This window comes from Squalius cephalus (genome assembly GCF_949319135.1).
Source record: "Squalius cephalus genome assembly, chromosome: 23".
NCBI lineage: Eukaryota > Metazoa > Chordata > Actinopteri > Cypriniformes > Leuciscidae > Squalius > Squalius cephalus.
In genome coordinates this window covers 12,677,803-12,700,049 of record NC_137144.1, presented here as the reverse complement: position 1 = coordinate 12,700,049, position 22,247 = coordinate 12,677,803, and the positions used below count along the sequence as shown (strand labels likewise).

The window sequence follows — 22,247 nt, the reverse complement described above, 5'->3', positions numbered from 1 at the left end:
AAATATTCAGAATACAGCAAATTAGCATGTTTTTATATGCTATAATAATAAAAAAAATACAAACAAGTTTGTTCTTAAATGAAAACCGAATGTATTTATTCATTCACGGTTTGTTTACGTTTTGATCGTAAGCTGTAGCCTAACCTTCCGCAAAACGGCTGTGTGTGCGTGCGCGCGCGCGTGAGAGCGCGAGAGAGCAGGAGGTGATTTAAGGATCTGTCCAGTGTTTTCTCTGCTTAATTTCTTATGGACGATTTACTCCACCCTGTCTCCGTAGCAGAGCCATAAATGAATGGATGGAGCTTGTTTTCGGTAAGCGCTGTATGTTGTACATTGTATGTTGTGAATAATGGATCATGATAGAGTGTACCTACACACCGCATTTATGAGCGATGAGCGGGTCTGACGGGCACGCGTTTCTCTCAATGACATAATATTGGCTTGTTATTGCATTCTGTAGCAGATTTTATACATAAAATGTAAATTTATTGTAATTATCGGTCTTATTTTACATCTGTGTGCCACTTAAGGTTGACCAATTGAGACTGTACAACTGAGGTAACGTTAACGTATTTTACCATGGGTCTGCATGGCTATTTCGTCTATTTGGGCATTAAATAATGTTAATAGTTTGTGTATTCTCACAGTTTATTATAATTCAATATGTTATAAGATAAATACTTTAAATTAAATATGCCAAATATTTTAATATTTAATACAATATATTTGATATATTAAATTAACGATATACATGTAACATCTAAAATCGAATTTATTTTATTTTTATTTTATTTAAAATATACCAACTGTAAAATGATGATGCTTTACTTAATAATAATAATAATAATAATAATAATAATATATATTCATAACAATACATTTGAATTAAATGAAATTTAGATAATTTAGATTATTTATTGTATTCAAAATATATCTAGTGTAATATATTTGTGATGCGTAACTATAATAATAATAATTATTATTATTTAAAATATATTTATTATATATACTCATATATATATCTTGTAATATGCTATTAATGTGTAATTATATAATTATAATTGTTATTATTAATTAAAATATAATTATTGCGTATATACGCATAACAGTTAATTTAGTTTAAATAAATAATTCTTGTTATATATTTTGTATCCATATCTGGATTTGTATCCATATTTATATCATTTTGACAAATTCCATAGTATTTTCTAATGCTATATTCTATATTCTCATTCCGTTGCAGATTTATTGATAGGTATAGAGGATAGGATTGTCAATATATGAGAGTCTACTACAGTCACTTTTGTATTGGACCGTAGAGCTCTGCAGGCACGTTGGGTCAGTATGTCAGGCGCCTCTAATGCTTACCAACTTTCAGCGTTGATTTCAATGGGAAACGGTGGTCCTGGAGTACCAAACATGGCGCAAGTCTTTCTTGTTACCGTTCAGGTCTTGGAGCTTCTATTAATGAGCTGATGATATATGCAGTATCAGGTGTGTTAAATTAGGAAGACATCCGAAGTGTGCAGTGCTGAGGTATTCCATGTTACGTTTATTTTCACATCGAAACATTACAACCTTTCACAGCTATAGGTTCAGTACAATGTCCCACCTTTTCTATAAATCGTTTTGTCATGTAAAGCCAGCATATATGCAGCTCTTCTCGGGATCACCTGTGTTTGCTGCATGCCAGCATCAGCAACCCTGCAGTGTTCCCGGTGGAGAGTGTGTGTTCCCAGAGACCTGACCGGTCTCCTAGCTGCAGCTCCTCTGGGTTCTCATTAGGACGATGTGGGGGATGATACGCTGTGTGTGTCAGACATTAAAAACTGCTAGAACTGTTTTCTGCTTTAAAAGACAATTACATTCTGGTGTGTGTGACTCTAGCTAATCAACTGCTATGCTTTCCAATCCAAGTAAACAAGCCTATATGAATTACAAAATGGCTTTATAGGAAAGCGTTTTGTTTGGGATGTCATTGTTGATCTGCTTCTTTGTATAAAATCTCTATTAATATAATCTTCAAACCATTGACTGTTGGACTCACACTGGCTTCATGTTTTTCAGTGAAACCCTTAGAACCCGTCGGAGATGGCCTGATGTTATGGCAATTTGGAAGAAGGACGTTCACATTGGTTAGTACAGTTGGACATGAACAAATCTTGCATATATAAAACACATAAACGTATACTGGCATTCATGTTTAGAAATGTTGAATGTATTCTCAAGTCATCCTAAATGTCTTAAAGGAATAGTTCACCCAAAAATGAAAATGATTGCATAATTTGCTCACCGTCAGCGTCAAGCCATCCTAGGTGTATATGACCAAACACAATCGGATTTATTTAAAAAAATATCCTGGCTCTTCCAAGCTTTATAATGGCAATGAATGGTAAATGAGATTTTGAAGCCCAAAAAAGCGCATCCATCCATCATAAAAGGAATCCATACAACTCCAGGGGGTTAATAAAGGCCTTCTGAAGCGAAGCAATGAGGAAAAGCAAAGAAAAAAATCCATATTTATGTGTACGGCCGTTCTGTATATATATATATACACTCACCTAAAGGATTATTAGGAACATCATACTAATACTGTGTTTGACCCCCTTTCGCCTTCAGAACTGCCTTAATTCTACGTGGCATTGATTCAACAAGGTGCTGAAAGCATTCTTTAGAAATGTTGGCCCATATTGATAGGATAGCATCTTGCAGTTGATGGAGATTTGTGGGATGCACATCCAGGGCACGAAGCTCCCGTTCCACCACATCCCAAAGATGCTCTATTGGGTTGAGATCTGGTGACTGTGGGGGCCATTTTAGTACAGTGAGCTCATTGTCATGTTCAAGAAACCAATCTGAAATGATTCGAGCTTTGTGACATGGTGCATTATCCTGCTGGAAGTAGCCATCAGAGGATGGGTACATGGTGGTCATAAAGGGATGGACATGGTCAGAAACAATGCTCAGGTAGGCCGTGGCATTTAAACGATGCCCAATTGCCACTAAGGGGCCTAAAGTGTGCCAAGAAAACATCCCCCACACCATTACACTACCACCACCAGCCTGCACAGTGGTAACAAGGCATGATGGATCCATGTTCTCATTCTGTTTACACCAAATTCTGACTCTACCATCTGAATGTCTCAACAGAAATCGAGACTCATCAGACCAGGCAACATTTTTCCAGTCTTCAACTGTCCAATTTTGGTGAGCTCGTGCAAATTGTAGCCTCTTTTTCCTATTTGTAGTGGAGATGAGTGGTACCCGGTGGGGTCTTCTGCTGTTGTAGCCCATCCGCCTCAAGGTTGTGCGTGTTGTGGCTTCATAAATGCTTTGCTGCATACCTCGGTTGTAACGAGTGGTTATTTCAGTCAAAGTTGCTCTTCTATCAGCTTGAATCAGTCGGCCCATTCTCCTCTGACCTCTAGCATCAACAAGGCATTTTCGCCCACAGGACTGCCGCATACTGGATGTTTTTCCCTTTTCACACCATTCTTTGTAAACCCTAGAAATGGTTGTGCGTGAAAATCCCAGTAACTGAGCAGATTGTGAAATACTCAGACCGGCCCGTCTGGCACCAACAACCATGCCACGCTCAAAATTGCTTAAATCACCTTTCTTTCCCATTCTGACATTCAGTTTGGAGTTCAGGAGATTGTCTTGACCAGGACCACACCCCTAAATGCATTGAAGCAACTGCCATGTGATTGGTTGATTAGATAATTGCATTAATGAGAAATTGAACAGGTGTTCCTAATAATCCTTTAGGTGAGTGTATATATAATTTTTTTTAATTGTAACTATATTTTCATGACTGTAATGACTTTGTAATTCCCATTATTACAACTTAACACTCCCCCCCCCCCCCCCCCCCTGAATATTATATATATTTATAAAAATGATGCTTTCTCTTGGGCAGTTACTTCTCTTTAACAGTACTTCTTGTTACTTCTGTTTAGGTGAACTCTTTAGGTTAACAGTAATTTAAATTGAGACCCACTCACACGATCAACCGTAGACGCCACAAAGAACCAGATAATTACAGTGTTTTGCAGTTCCCATTCTGTGAAACACAAGAACTGTTCTCTCAGTCCATACTTAATTTCTGAATATAATATGTTTATTGTTTGCCACAGAATTCAACTACGCCATGTTTGAGGTCTTGTTGCCTAGAAACCTTGATGACACCCCCCCACCTCCCCCTTGTGTGCTCTTGGTTTCACTTGCACACAAACAAATCAAACTCATTTAAATCCCCAGAAATAGCCAATTAGTGCTTTAAAAAGAAGGGACGGTTTGTATTCTCTTCCTGTGGCATCACTCATTGCTCCTTTATTCTCTCATGTGCTGCTCCGCAGAGATAAAGCTGACGCTTTGCTGCTATAGGGATGCTGACGTGAAGTGCACTACGTGTTTATGTGTGTGTGATTATGGGTAGGAAAAGGTAAACGGATCTGCCAATGACGCAAGGTTTTGCCTTGACCTTCGATAAACCACAGATCATTTCTTGCCCTTGGGCGGCAGAGGCAGTTCGGTTTTTTATCTTTTTAAAAACATGATCTGGTCGTCTGGATGGAGATCACTTACGGCTCATAACTGCTGGGACATGAGTGTGAGACCTGCAGGTATTCTCCTTTTGTTGTTCACTTTTGTGTTGAGGTTAGCTGTTGTAATACGCAAATGTTGCAAGTGGAAAGTTGGGAAGCCAGTGTTGTAAGAATGTTGCATGAGTTTTCGTCAGTGTGTGAGTGATCAAGTTCACAAACAGGAAGAATACACACGCCTCCATGTATTAGTCACTGAGGTCATTTGAACATTTTGTGTATGCTCGGAGTAGCCTACTGTAACACACTCGTACTGTCATTTCCATAATTGTTGAAATGTTTGTCAAGGAGTCCTTATGCAAATTCAAGAGGGGGAAACTTTATCCTCTACTCTTACAAATAAACTAGAAACAACATTTTTGTGACTTTAGCCCATGTCTGTTAGCTTTATGCTAGTCAGAAAAATAAGCGTTTGTTGTAGTCCTTCAAAAATGATTTCTTTAAAAGCAAATACCTTCCTTTGCTTTGAAATTTGAGCGTTGTAACTTTGCAGATGTTGTTCATGCTCAAACAGCAACATCACACACTAACTAAAGTTAGAAAAGTGAAATAATCAACCACCCTTTGATAAAAATTACCACAATTTTAGATGCTAGTGTAAATTCACAATTCTCTATTCCAATTTCGATACCACGGCTAAAACTATGAAAACTTGTTTCCGCCACAGAATAAAAAAATAAAAAAGGTAATTGCGACTTTATATCTCACAATTCTGACTTTATAACACGCAGTTGTGAGTTTATATCTCACAATTCTGAGAAATAAAGTCAGAGTTGCGAGATGTACTGTAATACTGTACTCGCAATTGTGAGATAAAAAGTCGCAATTCTCTTTTAAAATGTTGTATTCTGTGGCGGAAACAAGCTTCTAGCCTAACTAATATAAATATAAAACATTATTAAAGACAAGTGAACAGTCAGTAGATCAACGATACAAATGAAATAAATTTTAGGTTTTTCAGGTAGGTCTGACAGTAGTTTTCAGGTATAGAAATTGAATAAAGTAATCAAAAATAAATCTTCACTGTATAAAGTAAATATAGATTAAATCTTAATAAAGTTGCAAAAGTTATTCAGTCAAGAGCAGTGAGAGATTTTTTCTTTGTCTTTTGTTGTTTGATCAACAATTAAAACAGACAGCAGCAGGTTTATTAGGCTACTATCACTTTAAGACCGAATGCACAGATCCAATATACTGATCCAGAATCTGCACAGAACCGTAGCTGAACTCAAGAACCTGGACCTGAAGCACCTTTAGAGTATAGGCAAGTTGTATGTGTCTTTTTGCCTTGTCATTTGTGTGATGGGGGCAGATTTGTACAAAGAGTGTTGAGTGTGGAAGTTGGGTGTGGAAAGTCTTCAATTATTAATGGTTGGTTATGGTTGTAACACCTGAGCTGAATGAGGAAACAATTCTCATGTTTCACAAAGCTGTAGCAGCAATGAACCAATTCATATTACTGCAGAAATGATTGACCTATTCTGAAAAAGGGTTTAGTGTTTTTTGAGAAAGTTATGCTTTCCCAAACCAAAAGAAATGCAGAAGTCATGTAAAACAAGTCTGTGGTTTTTCTGCTAAAGACCTGTAGTTTGTCAAACTTTTTTGCTACAATGCATGGGTGTTATGGGTGTGGCGTGCAACAGTTAAATGTATACCCTTAGGCAGGCCCGGGGTGGGTAATCGGGAGAATCAGGAGAATTCCCGGTGGGCCGCTTCACTTTTGGGCCGGTCGAGGATTTATTTTAATTTTTTTCACATTTGTCACGTTAGTTACATTAGGCTACACACGTTCCGCATTCTGAGCGTGCAGCCTCTGCATGGGTTGTACCATGTGAGGGAGTTCTCCCCTCCCCTCCTACAGAGTTGGTTGGGTCCATAGCCCGTCTTTTCCAAAACGTTTTCTCAGGTAGGCTACCGCGGCACCGCCGGCGCCTACCGATAGCTGGGCTGGCCCTACCGTAAACGATACGCGTCAGGGAGGATGGATGGGAGGAAGAGGCCAGGTGGTTTCCGCCACAGAATAAAACATTTTAAAAGATAATTGCGACTTTTTATCTCACAATTGCGAGTTTACATCTCGCAATTCTGACTTTATTTCTCAGAACTGCGAGATATAAAGTCAGAATTGTGTGAAATAATGTCGCAATTGCGTGTTATAAAGTCAGAATTGCGTGTTATAAAGTCAGAATTGTGTGAAATAAAGTTGCAATTGCTTCTTATAAAGTCTAAGTGAATTATTATTTAACCTTTACATTATTTGTTGAACCATGGTATTAATACAAACTACACAATAGTACGAGCTGAACTGTTGCTTTATTTATCCAATTTGGAAAAAGTGCTAATTTGGAATTCCACCATGGAAAAAGTGGGCCGGTCTTGGGCCTGAAACTCCCGGGCTGAAAAGTGGCCCCACTCCGGCCCTGCCCTTAGGCCGTGTGTCCACCAAAGCGTTTTAGCCAGCTGAAAACGCTAGACGCTCTGCTGAAAACGCCAAGCTGTGGGCGCTTGAGGGCGTTTTGGCAGCGCAGCGTTTTTTCAGTTGAGACGCTTCGTACTTGTAACTGAGTTCGCAGATAATTTGTTTCATACTAAAAATTTTTTGTTCGGTTAGCTCTGCTGGTTTATGTTGTTGTACAGAAAGATTGTTGTGGCAGTTGGTCGGTGTGGTATTTGTCCTGCCCCTCCTCCACTGTGATTGGATGGCTGGGTAAAAAGTGACAGTGATGAGCGCTGCGTTTTACCCAAAGTTGAACATTCTTCAACTCTCGGCGACCTGTAAAAACGCTCAGTGCTTCAGCGTGAAAAAGACGCTCAGCGCCTCGTTACGCTCATGGCGTTTTAAAAACGCGGCGCTCCCATTGAAAACAATTGAAAAAACACGCCAGCCGCGTGAAAAAACGCTTTTGTGGACACACGGCCTTAGGCTAAGTTTGTCATATAGGCTACATAAAATTATAATAAGAACATTATAAGTGTGCGCATGGGACGTGGCTTTTAATGATGAGACTTGTTTTTGTAATCAGGCTCTCAAAAATTATATAAAATTTGGATTTAGATTTTCAAATATAAAGAATTATCGGTATTGGCCAAAATTTTCATATCGGTGCATCCTTCATTTTTATAGGGTAAAATGTGGTCTTCCATAGTATTTGGATCATGTTAACCACAGGTAAAACCACACATTGCACTTAACTACCATGGTAAATAGTAACTATATTGTTTCTATGGTATTTCTTATGAAAAACAGTAGCCTAAAGACATTAGTATAATGCACAAAAACTGTATTATTAGCTTAATAACAAAACAAAAAATGCTGTTGTTATAGTACATTACTCCTTAAATGTCTCCATTAATAATATAAAAACATTCAATATGAATATCCCACATTTCTGCCACAATCCCTTGGTTTTTAGTTAGTTTTACTACAGTAAATCATGGTAAATATTGGTGACTTATGGATTGAAAGCATTCTAACTATCGTTGTGGCTCAATGTTTCTCCTGTTTAACGCATTAGTGTTGTTGAGAATGTCATCGCTGTTTCATCTGGCTTTAAACTAGTTTAAATCACCAAGACATTTGTGTATTTGTGTATGGGAGACATCTGTGCCAAACTCGCTCGAACGGTCACTGGATCTCACTATGGCAAGCCGTTTTGATTTTTATTAATTCCCAGAATATGAATTCTTTATATCAACAATTACATTTTTACTAGTTAAAATGCTAATCCATGATATCAGAAATTGGATTTTTATTAGTAAGGGACTGCTCATTTTTTATTTACGGGGCTACCGGAGGAGTTTTGAGATCTATAGTCAAAATAGACTTGACCCTCCCTTCGCCAGCAATACATTTTTCTATGACCCTCCAAAATGATTGTGAAAAAAGGCATGACCCTCCCCGATAATTTACTGATTTCTTCTGTACTGGTTTGCGCTTGGCAAAGATGTTCAGATAGCCATTGTTTTTTTTTTACAACCATGACAAATGACTTAACCTCTGCTTTCTCATCTTACACATCACACTCCACTGTTATGGTGGCCATTTGAGTAGATTTACTCACTAACATTGTTGTGGAAACACAATAAGCATGGCAACTAAAATATGGTAGTATCGCGCTACAGCGCACATTCTATCAGCTGCAGTTCTGGCGCCTCAGTCCCAATACTGTAAAACTCGACGTACATTCACATCACATGTTAATGTAGCGGTAGAGTTGCACACACAGGACACTGGACTCGCAATCACAAAAGTTCATTATTTGCTCGTGCTTTAAAGCTTTGCCGGGGGGGTCGAGGTTGAGAGAGCTACATGGAGTTACATGGAAAATTATGCACCAAACAAGCCACTTTGAAATTTTGCTGTTTTCATGAATACAAAAGTTGGGTGACCCTTCCCCTAGACTAAAAAAAGTTGGATGACCCTCCCCTCAACAAAGAATAAAAAGACATGACCCTCCCCTAATTTCCTCTGGTGGTCCATTCCATAAATTAACCATAACAATTACCCTTCCATAAACTGTCCCTAACAATGGCTATTTTTGATATCAGGAATTACATTTCCACTAGTAAAAACATGAATTCTTGATATCACTCACAGTACTCAAATTCTTGATGTCAAAAATTTTATTTCAACTTGTAAAAATGATAATTCTTGATATCTGTAATTGTATTTTCACTAGTTAAATGTCACCATAGGCTGCCATTCAAATTCAATTGTTGATATCAATAATTGATATCTTACTATTTCACATATCAGAAATACAAAATTCTTACTAGTAAAAATCATAATTTTTGATAGGAGTAGGATTTTTTCCCTCGTCTTATAGTCCACCAGGCAAAAATTGTCAGTTTGATCATTATTCATGTCAGAAGCGCAAACAGTGTGTGATCTAGAGACTCACTCATTTGCTAAAGTCTTGCGAACAGTTCCTGTACAGCATATCTGGCTGTGAACTTGAGGAACTTCTGGAGTGACTGCAGTGCGGTTCAACTCAGGCCATGATATAAAGTGACCCTCGAGTCAGCAAAATATAATCTGGACTCCAGCCCAGATCCCCAAATTTCGATCGATTGAGATTATGTTTCACGTCACCATGATGTTATAGTAACACAAAGAACATTGTACAGTAAATCCTCCTGCGGTTGAACAGTACATCCAACATCTTCAGCTATGAGTCACAGACTATAAAACACATGAGATACTATGAAAAAGATTGAGGTTGAGTATGCATTATGTTGTGCTGCAAGTATGTTATTGTAAGGAAAACAAACTTACATTTATGGTAAAAGTTTATTATTAAGTTTATTGATAACCATCTTAAGTTAGCCTATTTTTAGCCTATTTCATATTCTGGTGTCTATATTAGTGTTTATTGCTAGAAAATTCTGTAAATCTCACTAATTAAGGTTTTAAATTGAATTTAAGAGTAACACAATTGAGAAAATAATTACAAACCTCAAATAAAAAGCAATTTTTCTGATAGTTAGCTCGTCCTTTCATGTGTCCTTATAATCTTTAATCAAAATAACTTCCCCTCCCTCTAGCAGCAACATCTCTTCTCTGATGATGTGTTTAATGGCGTGAGGGCGGGGCAACCTGTCACTCACATGAGATCCACCAATAGCAAACCACAACCATCCAATCAATTCCCAATGGACAAAACCAAGCCCCGTCCTACATTTTTTCTTGTTGGAGAAGCCATTTCACTCGGATATACATCACAATAGCGTATAAAAGTCTATCACAACTTCCGTTTCATGCTGACTTGTCCCAACAGTGTTGTTCATTCCTTTATGTCTCAGACATTTTTAATTAGCAAAGAATAAAAGAGCAACTTCAATAACTTCAACTTCAATAAACTATTCTTCTAGGTCTTCCGAAACCAAGTACTGTGTTTATAATGCCAGACGAGGCGTTAACTCCTCAGTGAAGAGCTAGTAAATGATTAGGAGTAGTTTTATGCTAATAAGCATAAGCCCTGCAGGCGATGAAATTCCACAGACGGGACGCGTCTCAATCTCACGTACTCACAGACAAGTGTAGGCAACGTCTGCTGCGTTCCACAAACTAGCTGCCCAACAGAAAGCAGACTATGAAGTACTTCATGGTTTGTTAATGACTCTGTAATTTGATTAGCACTGAAGGGGTTTTAGGGTTTAATCTAACGCCTGAACGTTTGTCTGTGCCACTCGAAGAATGACATTGCAAACAGGCAATGGCGCTGCGATGGCTATGGATGTTAGTGCCAGGGAGAGGAGGCTGGAACCCACGCTCGAAATCACCCGGACAAGGTAGAGCTTCAAGGGCTTGTGGGATTGGGACGAGGGCGAAATGATAAACAGGGGGAAATATCCTGGAAGAGCTGGATTACATCTATGGAAACTTCTTCCAGGAGATGTTTGATTTCTAAGAGTCAATGATAGGTTCTCACTTACACTCTTTCTATTTTAACTTCCCTCATTTTCTGAGTGATATATTCACTGATAATGTCATAGGCATCGCTCTTGATACATCGCTGTTAGTGGCTTTTGAAAATATCGAGTCCATTTATGGCTTCTCGCTCACTTTCAGAAACAAAGTAAGAGGAGATTTTGAGGAGGATCTTTTTAATGGACAAACTAATCCAGACTGACATTGAGATAAACATTGGACTTGGTTTTGGGTGTTAGTGCATGTTGTTCTGAAAGTTCACGTCTGTTATTCTATGGAGATGTACTTGATGGTGCCTCAGGTGTTTCTTTCCAATAATTTACTAAACTTAACTTCTGTTCAACTCTAGAGGAGGAACGTCATGTTCGAGCCAACGATCGGGACTACAATGAGAGGTTCAGTTATGCTGTAAGTCTATAAATGTCTTTTATTGGTAACACTTTACAATAAGGTCCCACTAGTTAACATAAGTTAATGCATTAATGTGCAATACATTTGTCACAGTATTTATTAATCTTTCTTAATGTTAGTTAGTTCATGTTACCTCAGTTCCATTAAATAATATTAACAAATGCAACTTGTGATTTTAATAATGGATTGAATGGATTGAAATTAACATTAAAGGTACAGTAAGCGATTTCTGAGCCGAAAATAAACACACCCCTCAGTTCATTGCTCCGCCTCCAAAATGCACGAACACGCCTCTTTACCATAGCTGAAGTGAAGCAAAATGTGATGATGAACAGTTGACAAGGAAGAACAAAATAATTAACATACACTACACAAGAGTAAATTATATACAAGCAAGAGTTGGTTGTTAGTCGCCAGCAGCACAGCAGCTCCAGACAAACAATGACATTCAAAACTGTCATGTTACTATAGCTAACATTACAACAACAGCAGATCTTGTTTCAGTGAAACATAGAAAAAGATAGAATAGAAAATAGAAGCTTTTCTAATATTAACGTGGGTCCTAAAGCCCTTGCCCGATCATGACCCTTCCTTTTCCGGTGATATTCCTCTGAGCTTTTCTCTTTTGTAATGTCTCTCAGCCATCTCTCTTTCTACAGTCTTTCTTCAAATCTTCCTCTTGCTCACTCTCTCTCCTCCCCCCTCATGAGTGGACACACCCCCTGCTGCTGATTGGCTACAAGTGCGTTGTGCTGCTCAGTCCGATCCACTTTCTACAGCGTTTCTCAGAAATTGCGTACTGCACCTTTAACTGAGATTAATGAATGCTTTAATGAAAGTTTGTTCATTATTCATTCAAAATAAGTGATTAACTACTTCTGTTCACCAGAGAATCTTGATTGTATTTAATTGTGTTAAATACAATAAATGTTGAAAACAATTTAATCAGCAAATCAGCACATGATTTCTGAAGGATCTTGTGACACTGAAGACTGGAATATTGATGCTGAAAATTCAGCTTTGACATCACAGGAATAAATTACATTTGAATCTATTGTAAATTGTAATAATATTTCACAGTATTACTGTTTTTACTGTATTTTTGATCAATTAAAAGCAGCCTTGGAGAGCATCTGAGCAACTAATGTTAAAAATGTTTAAAAACCCTAATGTTCAAAAACAAAAAAATCTTACCACTCCAAACTTTGAACAGTAGTGTATCTTTAAAGCACTTAGATAACTTCCTTTGTTTTAAAATGTGCTATTGAAAGAAACTTTTCTTGTATTGTAATTGTCAGTTAATTCAATTAAAACTCAAAGTTAGAATTATTTTCTTTTCTATGATTCTTTCCCAGGACAATTGCATCAAGACAGCAAAATACAACGTTTTCACCTTCCTGCCCATTAACTTGTTCGAGCAGTTTCAACGGTTTGCGAACGCCTACTTCCTAGTCCTGCTGATACTGCAGGTTCGCCACTTATGAAATTACTGAAGATAAATCTGGGGCCTCATTTATAAAACGATCTGATCCTGAATTTCATGGATTTGGTTCTACATAACACTGAAAATGTTGTTGTTGTTATGTGTATGGCAACTGACAATGTCGTTCTAAACCTGTATGACTTTCTTTCTTCTGTACAACACAAAAGAAAAGAAAATGAAAGTCCCTGTGGTCCATTGTTGGTTTGGACACCAAAATATCTTTTGGACATCTTCTTTTGTGTTCTGCAGAAGAACGAAAGCCATACAGGTTTGGAACAACATTAGGGTGAATAAATGATGACCGAATTTTTATTTTGGGGCAAACAATCTCTTCAATGTTATACAACGCTAATACTCTGTTGTGTGTTCTAGTTAATTCCAGAAATCTCATCTCTTTCATGGTTCACCACCATTGTGCCTTTGGTGTTGGTTCTTGCTATCACAGCTGTCAAAGATGCTACTGATGACTATGTGAGAATCTATTCTTGTCCTGTTTGTCTTTACAACTCTGAATACCGCATTCGTAAAGGAATAAGCTGAAATAAGCTAAACCGATGTTTGTTGTAATTGATCTGTTTTGGATTTTAGTTCCGCCATAAAAGTGATCAACAAGTCAACACCCGGCAGTCTCAGGTACTCATCAAAGGAAAGTAAGTGCATTTATGCCACATATCAGCATTTTCTGTTGTATGTCTTGCTGTTGAGACACAGTTATTGAATTGTAAATGCTTTAAGAGATTTAAGAAATGAATAACGATTGACCTGTAACACATGAAAATATCTCTCTTTCAGACTGCAGATTGAGAAATGGATGAATGTAAGAGTGGGTGATATCATCAAACTTGAGAACAATCAGTTTGTTGCTGTAAGTTTGAATCTTTTGCTAATATATACAGCCTAACAGACTAACTTTAGTATGGCAAATATAATAAATATAGCGGATATCATGTGGGTTGTACTAATCACGATCCAAAGAGTTAAACAACATCAGACATATTATTTTATGCCAATCGCTTCAAAGCATATGAGCAGATTTAACCCTAATTTATAAACTTTAATTGTCAAAAACTGTTCTGAGACTGATTCATTTCAATTAGTGAAATTATGGTCAAGATCCAGACTCGCTTCCATGTATGTCTTTAAGGTCAAATTCATTAGTTTCTTTCTTTTTTCATTGGAATGAAATAATTAATTATACTTATAAAAACTGGTCTGAAGATCATCAGTCAGTTTTGCTTAAAAAAAATGTTGTTAACAAAAAAAAAACGTAATTAGGCTGATGCAATGAGCCAATAATATATTTTGTTATGACCTAAAACTGAAAAATGGGCAATATTAAATTGTATACTATTTATATTATTTTGTCTATATAAATAAAATCAAACAAAATATATACAAATAAAACACCCAAAATAATTACTAAAATTACTAAAACACACTAAAATAATAAATAATTAGATAAATAATAAATAACTTTATATATATATTAGGGCTGTCAAAAGATTAATCGCGATTAATCGCATCCAAAATAAAAGTTTGTTTTTTAATAATATATGTGTGTGTACTGTGTATAATTAAATTTGTATATATAAATACACACACATGCATGTATATATTTAAGAAAAATGTGTTATTTATATATAAAAAAATTATATTTATATATAATATAAACTATATAAATATATATACAGTATATGTATGCAAATATTTCTTAAATATATACATGCATGTGTGTGTATTTATATATACAAAATAATTATACACAGTACACACACATATATTATGTAAACACAAACTTTTATTTTGGATGCGATTAATCGTGACAGCCCTAATATATATATATTTTTTTTTTTTTTCTTTCTAAACTATGAAGGTGAAAAAAATATTATCAGGCAGAAATTGTGATTTTGTGTGTAATAATTTTTTAATAGAATTTAGTAGTGCCCATAGATTAAAATAACTTAACTAATTGTAATTAAATTGAAATATTAATAAGTTATAATTAGAAATATTAGAAGTTTGGAGGTGAATTAAAATAAGAAATATTGATATCTTGATTTTTAGTGGTTTTAGCCTATTTAAAAAAAAAAAATTGTGAAAAATTTTAAGTAATCTTGAGGACCCCTTAGAAATGTTTTGAATCCCCGGTTGAAAGTTTAAAAGTTATTTGCATAAATGTAATTGAAAATTTGGTGGCGCCAGAGGGTTGCGAAGGCTGATCTCAAAATTGCCATCATGTTCAGTCCTTCCCCAATCACTGCACCAAATTTCATAACGTTTTTCCATATGGTTCTATTGGCTGCCATAGACAACCAGCCATGAGCGGAATAAAAACGCACAAACCTTGGCACCTAAATACAACAACTATACCATCAAACTGACAGAAAGAGATTTTGATGATCCCAATATGACTGGCATTATCTGCGGACTTTAGTAGATAGCAGAGTGGAGTAGACTCATCCAGCACATGATTTATGAGTTTTGCACAGCTTTCAGTGTCCGCTCTCTCTCCTGTGTACAGGCTGACCTTCTCCTCCTCTCCAGCAGTGAGCCCTATGGACTTTGCTATATCGAGACTGCAGAGCTAGATGGGTGAGATGTTTTCTGTGAAATGTGTGGTGGCGCTAATATTGCGTGCTTCACTTCCCTTTGGATGTGTTCAACATCCAGCACAAGCATCTCAAATTCGATTTTGTGACTGACTGTATAGCAGTGAGAGCATGACACGATCATGAGCCTCTTTCGTTCTCTCGACTCTTTCCCATTCCAACAGAGAAACCAACCTGAAGGTGCGCCAGGCCTTGACTGTAACCTCAGACCTCGGGGACGATGTTGCTAGGCTTGCAGACTTTAATGGTAAAGCTTTTATTCAAACACACACACCATTATTGCTCCATCAACAGAAATGAACTTGAGTCAACACGAGTAAACATAAACACTTATTGCATCCGTCACATCGATTAGATCGATCTCTGTGGCTTTCTCTTGCGGAACCTTTGGTATGCTCGTGTATTTCTTTCGAAGGAGCGTTTGTAATGAGATTTGTAGTGTTTTCGCTTGGATTCCATTAAAGTTAATCTAGAGTGAAGCCCCTGCATTCGTGAAATTGGAAAAAAATGATATTGGCTATAGTACTTTCCAATGCTATCCACTGCAATCCAGTTCCAATGCTTCTAATTAGGATTAGGGATTTGAACACACTCATTCCATATTGTTTGTAATACGAACATGAGTGATAGTTCAAATTATATGGCTTTAATGGGGTGCTTTTAATTTAGTGTTTGAACAAACATCAAAAATCCCCTTAAAATTCCATTAAATGCATTGACGTCACTTTCCCTCAGCCGGACTGGATCGAATTGGGGAAACTGCGAAAACGCGAGTAAAACAAACGATTATCAGTTTAAACTAAAGGTTGGACTCGATATAGTGTTCCTTACAACTTAAAAGGAGTAGTTCACTTTCAAATAAAAATTTCCTGATAATTTGGGGGGTGGTGATGGCGCAGTGGATAAGACACAAGCCTTTGGTGTGAGAGACCCGGGTTCGAATCCACTGTGAGACACCAATGTGTCCCTGAGCAAGACACTTAACCCCTAGTTGCTCCAGAGGCGTGCGACCTCTGACATGTATAGCAATTGTAAGTCGCTTTGGATAAAAGCGTCAGCTAAATGAATAAATGTAAATGTAAATGTAAATTTACTCACCCCGATGTCATCTAAGATGTCCATGTCTTTCTTTCTTCAGTCGAAAAGAAATTAAGGTTTTTGAGGAAAATATTCCAGGTTTTTTCTCCATATAATGGACTTCAAATGGTTCAAATGTCAGTTTCAATGCAGCTTTCAAAGGCTCGACACAATCCCAGCCGAGAAATAAGGGTCTTATCTAGCGAAACGATCGGTCATTTCCTAAAAAAAAAAAAATTATATACTTTTTAACCACAAATGCCCGTCTTTTACCATCTCTGAGATGCGCCGCGCATTACGTCATCACGTTGGAAAGGTCACGCGTGATGTAGTTAGAAGTACCGACCCAGTGTTTATATATTTATATGTATTTGTGTCAGTTTATTGTTAAAAATGGTCCTGGCGTGTGCATATCCTGGATGTTTAACGATATCTCACGTGACCTTTCCATCGTGATGACGTAATGCGTGGCGCATCTCAGAGATGGTACAGGACGGGCATTTGTGGTTAAAAAGTATATCATTTTTATTTATTTTTTAGAAAATGACCGATCGTTTCTCTAGATAAGACTCTTATTTTTCGGAGGCGACGTACAACCCAGAAGCGCTGCGCTGTTACACTACGTGAACTCACTCAGAGGCCCACACCGAAGAAAATGAATAGTTGAATAAAGTCGTTATTTAGGGCCCAAGCCCTGAAAGGGCGAAGGCCCTATTGTTTTCGTAAGGATTATTTTTTTTTTTTTTCTTCATTATTTTTTTTTTTGCCTTTTTGCCACTTTTGGGGCCCTTAACATGCTCAAAAACTCTTGAAACTTTGCACACATGTCAGAATCCGCGGCCATCAGGGCCGGACTGAAGCTGGCACCGGGGCGTGGCAGGGGGGCTCGACAGCGCCCCCTGGAATGGTGTCAGAAAACTTGGTCCATATATCAAACACGCTTGCATGTAATAATATGAAACTCAGTACACATATAGATCTCATCGGGCCGAACAACTTTCGTGCTCTAAGTTTTACAAAAGCCCAACAGGAAGTCGGTTATTATACGTTGTTTGGAAAACGCATACAATGGAATGTGAAATACTCCTCCTAGGGAATTCATCCGATCGCCGCCAAACTCGGTGTGAATGAAGTCAAGACATTGAGGATGAATTCTTGCGAATAGATTTTTGATATCTCGAACGGTTTGGCCGTGGCGAGGAAACGAATTTATGGCGAATAATGGGACTCAGGAAGTGTGTTATAACTTCTGCATACATTAACTGATCTTGCTGAAACTTCAGCAGTGTGTTCGTTGTAAGAGGCCGATCACATGGATGTGACCTTTGTGAGTCAAAGTTATAGCGCCACCAACTGGCAACAGGAAGTGTGTCACTTTCAAAATGCTTTGAAATCACTTTCTTATTTTTACCCGATTTGCTTAAAACTTTATGTGTATAATGTAGACACACGGCAGATGTAGACCTGTGAAAGGATTATTGATATCTTAGATACTGTTGCCGTGGCAACGCATCAAACTTTAATATTCTTTTTGGATGCTTTTGAGACTCTTCACATGCTTGAAAATGCATGAAACTCGACAGACACATCACATTTATTATACAGTAGACATGTGCAAAGTTTCAGATACGGGCGTGGTGGAATGGCTCAGTAGCGCCACCTTTAGTCAAAAATGGAGGCTTAGTTTTTCCTAGAATCACAAAACTTGGTAGGTGTATTGTTCTCATCAAGCAGGACACCTTTCTAATTTACAGTCATAACCTCAGACCCACAGGAAGTCAGATATTTTGGTTTGAATGTGGATTTTCTGGAGAATTTTCTCTCTCTCTCTGTGTGTCTGTGTGTGTGTGTGTGGTGGGGGGGATTTGTCTATTCCATTTAATCTTTGTTTTTCAAGGTTTCAGGGGCTTTTGGGGCCCTTAACATGCTCGAAAACTCTTGAAACTTTGCACACAGGTCAGAACCCACGGCCATCAGGGCCGGACTGAAGCTGGTACCCGGGCGTGGCAGGGGGGCTCGACAGCGCCCCCTGGAATGGGGTCCGAAATCTTGGTCCATATATCAAACACGCTTGCATGTAATAATATGAAACTCAGTACACATATAGATCTCATCGGGCCGAACAACTTTCGTGCTCTAAGTTTTACAAAAGCCCAACAGGAAGTCAGTTATTATACGTTGTTTGGAAAACGCATGCAATGGAATGTGAAATACTCCTCCTAGGGAATTCATCCAATCGCCTCCAAACTCGGTCAGCATGAAGTCAAGACATTGAGGATGAAAAATTGCCAGGGGATTTTTGATATCTCGAACGGTTTGGCCGTGGCGAGATAACTAATTTATGGCGAATAATGGAAACAGGAAGTGTGTTATAACTTCTGCATACATTAACTGATCTTGATGAAACTTCAGCAGTGTGTTCATTGTAAGAGGCCGATCACATTGATGTGACTATTGTGAGTCAGAGTTATAGCGCCACCAACTGGCAGCAGGAAGTGTGTCACTTTCAAAATGCTTTGAAATCACCGTCTTATTTTTACTTGATTTGCTTCAAACTTTATGTGTGGGTCAATGACAAATAAGATTTTCAAGAAGAAAAAAAATATATTTTAAGCAAAACAGTTTTAAAATGCATTTTTATGTCCAAAAAAATGTATGGTGTTGATTTATATTGGTTTTACAGCATTTTAGGCAGCATTAATTCATTATTAAACACGATTTCTGATTTTACCACCCAGAAAATGTCAGGTGGTGCGACCATATATTAATTTAAAATAATATACATTTAATGTACTTAGCATTACTGAGACTTGTAAATATGAATCATTGTAGTGTCTAAAATGCATATCACATGGTAAATTCCCTTTCTATTTCTTTATTTATTGCCCTTTTATTCCAAATCATATAAACGGCTGCTTTTCTGTGTGTTCAAACACCCATTTTTCCATAAGGACTTTTTATGTTTTGTTTTTAACTGTAAAAATAATTTGTATACGTTATATAAAGGTTTACAGTTATATTTCTTACTTCATTTTGCAATTGCAGTGAGAATTGATACATTTAAATGTAAATTTGCTGGTTGCACCACCTGACGATGACCGGTCGCACCACCTGACGTTGTGATCAATAATGATTGATATTCACAAAATAAAAAGAAAGATATGTCAATGAATTTTATTCAGGTTTCAATTGGCTTTTTTATTTTAATATCTCAATTTTATATATAATTTTAATATTTTAATCTCAATCATATAATTAAATTTCATTAACAAGAAAGTGCAAAACAATAATGCATGTTATGAATAACATTTGATCATCGCTTCTTTAAAAATATAACTTTGAAACCTCAAGGAACACATTTAATACATGCAAACATCTTTTATATGAAATAGTGAATTAGTGCAAATATTGGGCCCAGAAACATTAATGGCAGAATTCAATCTACTGCTCATGCAATTAGATTCAGTAGTAACAGTAAGTCAAGAAAAAAAAAAACATTAAGATGTAAACAAGCTTACTAATTGCAATGTACAACATACCCATCTCTATAAAAGATACATGGTTTCAGACCCCTTCTATTTTAATAAAATGAAAATATATGGGACATATAGGTGAAACTCAAAAAATTTGAGTATCGTGCAAAAGTTAATTTATTTCAGTAATTCAAGTTAAAAGGTGAATCTAATATATTATATAGACTCATTACATGCAAAGTGAGATATTTCAAGCTATGAAAACCTTTTCACAATATTCTAATTTTGAATTTGGGGTTTTCTTAAGCTGTAACCCATAATTATCAAAATTATAACAAATAAAGGCTTGAAATATCTTGCTTTGCATGTAATGAGTCTATATAATATATTAGTTTAACCTTTTAACTTGAATTACTGAAATAAATTAACTTCTGCATGATATTCAATTTTTTGGAGTTTCACCTGTACTATATCATTTGTAAAATAAATTATTTTAGTTTAAATATTTAATAGAATGGGTAATGGTTTGTTAATCATTCGAAATCATGACTAATAACTATGCTTTTCTGTAATGCTGTATGACACTGCTATCAAGTATGTATTATTAACATGTAATAACTGTAATTACCACAAAAAATAACAGAACACCATATTAACTTAAGTTGTAATGTATCTAGATATACATAATGAACATAATACCTTGCTTTTCTTTTGGCAAGGTACTCTGCCCCTGCAACTGGATCACTTTTTAAACGAGCTCTATGTCTGCTGTTTTCTCCTTGCTTGATAATGGCATTTACAAAAACAAATTAAAATAGATTAATTTAAAGATGCAATTGTTTTAGTATCAATGTTGATTATACAGTCCTATATTCTTGAAGAATAGGACTTTAAGATGGACAATATGCTCTTTAAATTGTCACTCATACCATAATAAAATAAATATATATATATACATATGTAGATTGCACCTTTAAACAACTTAAAAGCGTTATATATTTATTAAAATATATTTAATATTTTCAAAAACATGAATTAAAATGACTTTTTTTTTAGTTGGTTAACTGTAACTCTGGTCGCGACACCTGACATATTGGTTGCACCACCTGACATTTCAAACTCAATTCAAATCTAACAGGCATTAACTTGGACGCCTATACAAATGTTTGACCATGTGCTCAAGGTTATACATACATTTTTTAAATTAAATACACATTTTTATGATAACAACACATTTTCAAAGTTTTCCAGGGGTCATACCACCTGACATGATAAGTTGAATCAATCTCATCATCACTCAAAAATGTCAAATTATCTAATATTTATGGGAGGGTGACTAACCTTGTTACTGCATCAAAGGGGTACTCTGGAGTGTTCTCTGTGATGTAATATGCTGTCACATGGTTTTCTTAAAGGAATATTGCATAAAATTGCATTTTTATGTCGGTCGCCCTCCCTGACATTAGTAGAAGTAAATTTTTCGGACAAAAGTTTTTTAAGTAATAGAATAGTTTTGAAATAGGACAGATACACTATTTCCCCTCATTTATAAGGAATTTAACATAAAATCATGCCAAAATATTTGATTAAGAATTTTATTGAGAAAATTAACATTTATATCTCAGTTTTGTTCTCTGCTTGTATGTTCGGACGGTCGCACCACCTGACATTTTTGGTCTTTCAAACACCAAAACTCAAAAAAATCTATTGAATTTCAATAAAATGAAAAGGGTTTCTTATAAAGGACATATTGTAGATTCATTTGATATATGACATGTATTTATTCAAATTCTTTTTAGGAAAATAATGAATTTGGACACAAAAAATACATGTCATGTCATTGACCCGTGTATAATTTAAACACATGGCAGATGTAGACCTGTGAAAGGATTATTGATATCTTAGATACTGTTGCCGTGGCAACGCATCAAACTTTAATATTCTTTTCGGATGCTTTTGAGACTCTTAGCATACTTGAAATTGGATGAAACTCAACAGATACATCACACTTATTAGCCAGTAGACGTGAAAAGTTTCAGAAACGGGCGTGGCAGGGGGGCTCAACGGCGCCCCCTTAAACGGGGTCTGAAAACTTGGTCCATATATCAAACACGCTTGCATGAATTAATATGAAATTCGGTACACATATAGATCTCATCG

At 36.5% G+C, this 22,247-nt stretch overlaps 1 protein-coding gene across 3 annotated transcripts in view; it reads left to right on the top strand.

Moving 5' to 3' along the window:
• The first annotated feature begins 190 nt into the window (after positions 1-190).
• atp8b4 (ATPase phospholipid transporting 8B4) overlaps positions 191-22,247 on the top strand; it is a 41,864-nt gene continuing 19,807 nt past the window's right edge. The window contains exons 1-9 of one of the 3 annotated variants that reach the window (XM_079858424.1): positions 191-312; positions 2,068-2,135; positions 11,384-11,442; positions 12,801-12,914; positions 13,301-13,399; positions 13,517-13,578; positions 13,721-13,793; positions 15,450-15,520; positions 15,702-15,784. In XM_079858424.1, the coding sequence (XP_079714550.1) occupies positions 293-312; positions 2,068-2,135; positions 11,384-11,442; positions 12,801-12,914; positions 13,301-13,399; positions 13,517-13,578; positions 13,721-13,793; positions 15,450-15,520; positions 15,702-15,784 (649 nt within the window). In that variant the 5' untranslated portion in view covers positions 191-292. Of the gene's footprint in view, positions 313-2,067; positions 2,136-10,799; positions 10,896-11,383; positions 11,443-12,800; positions 12,915-13,300; positions 13,400-13,516; positions 13,579-13,720; positions 13,794-15,449; positions 15,521-15,701; positions 15,785-22,247 lie in introns of those variants that run through there. The other 2 variants (XM_079858425.1, XM_079858426.1) reach the window with 2 other exon arrangements.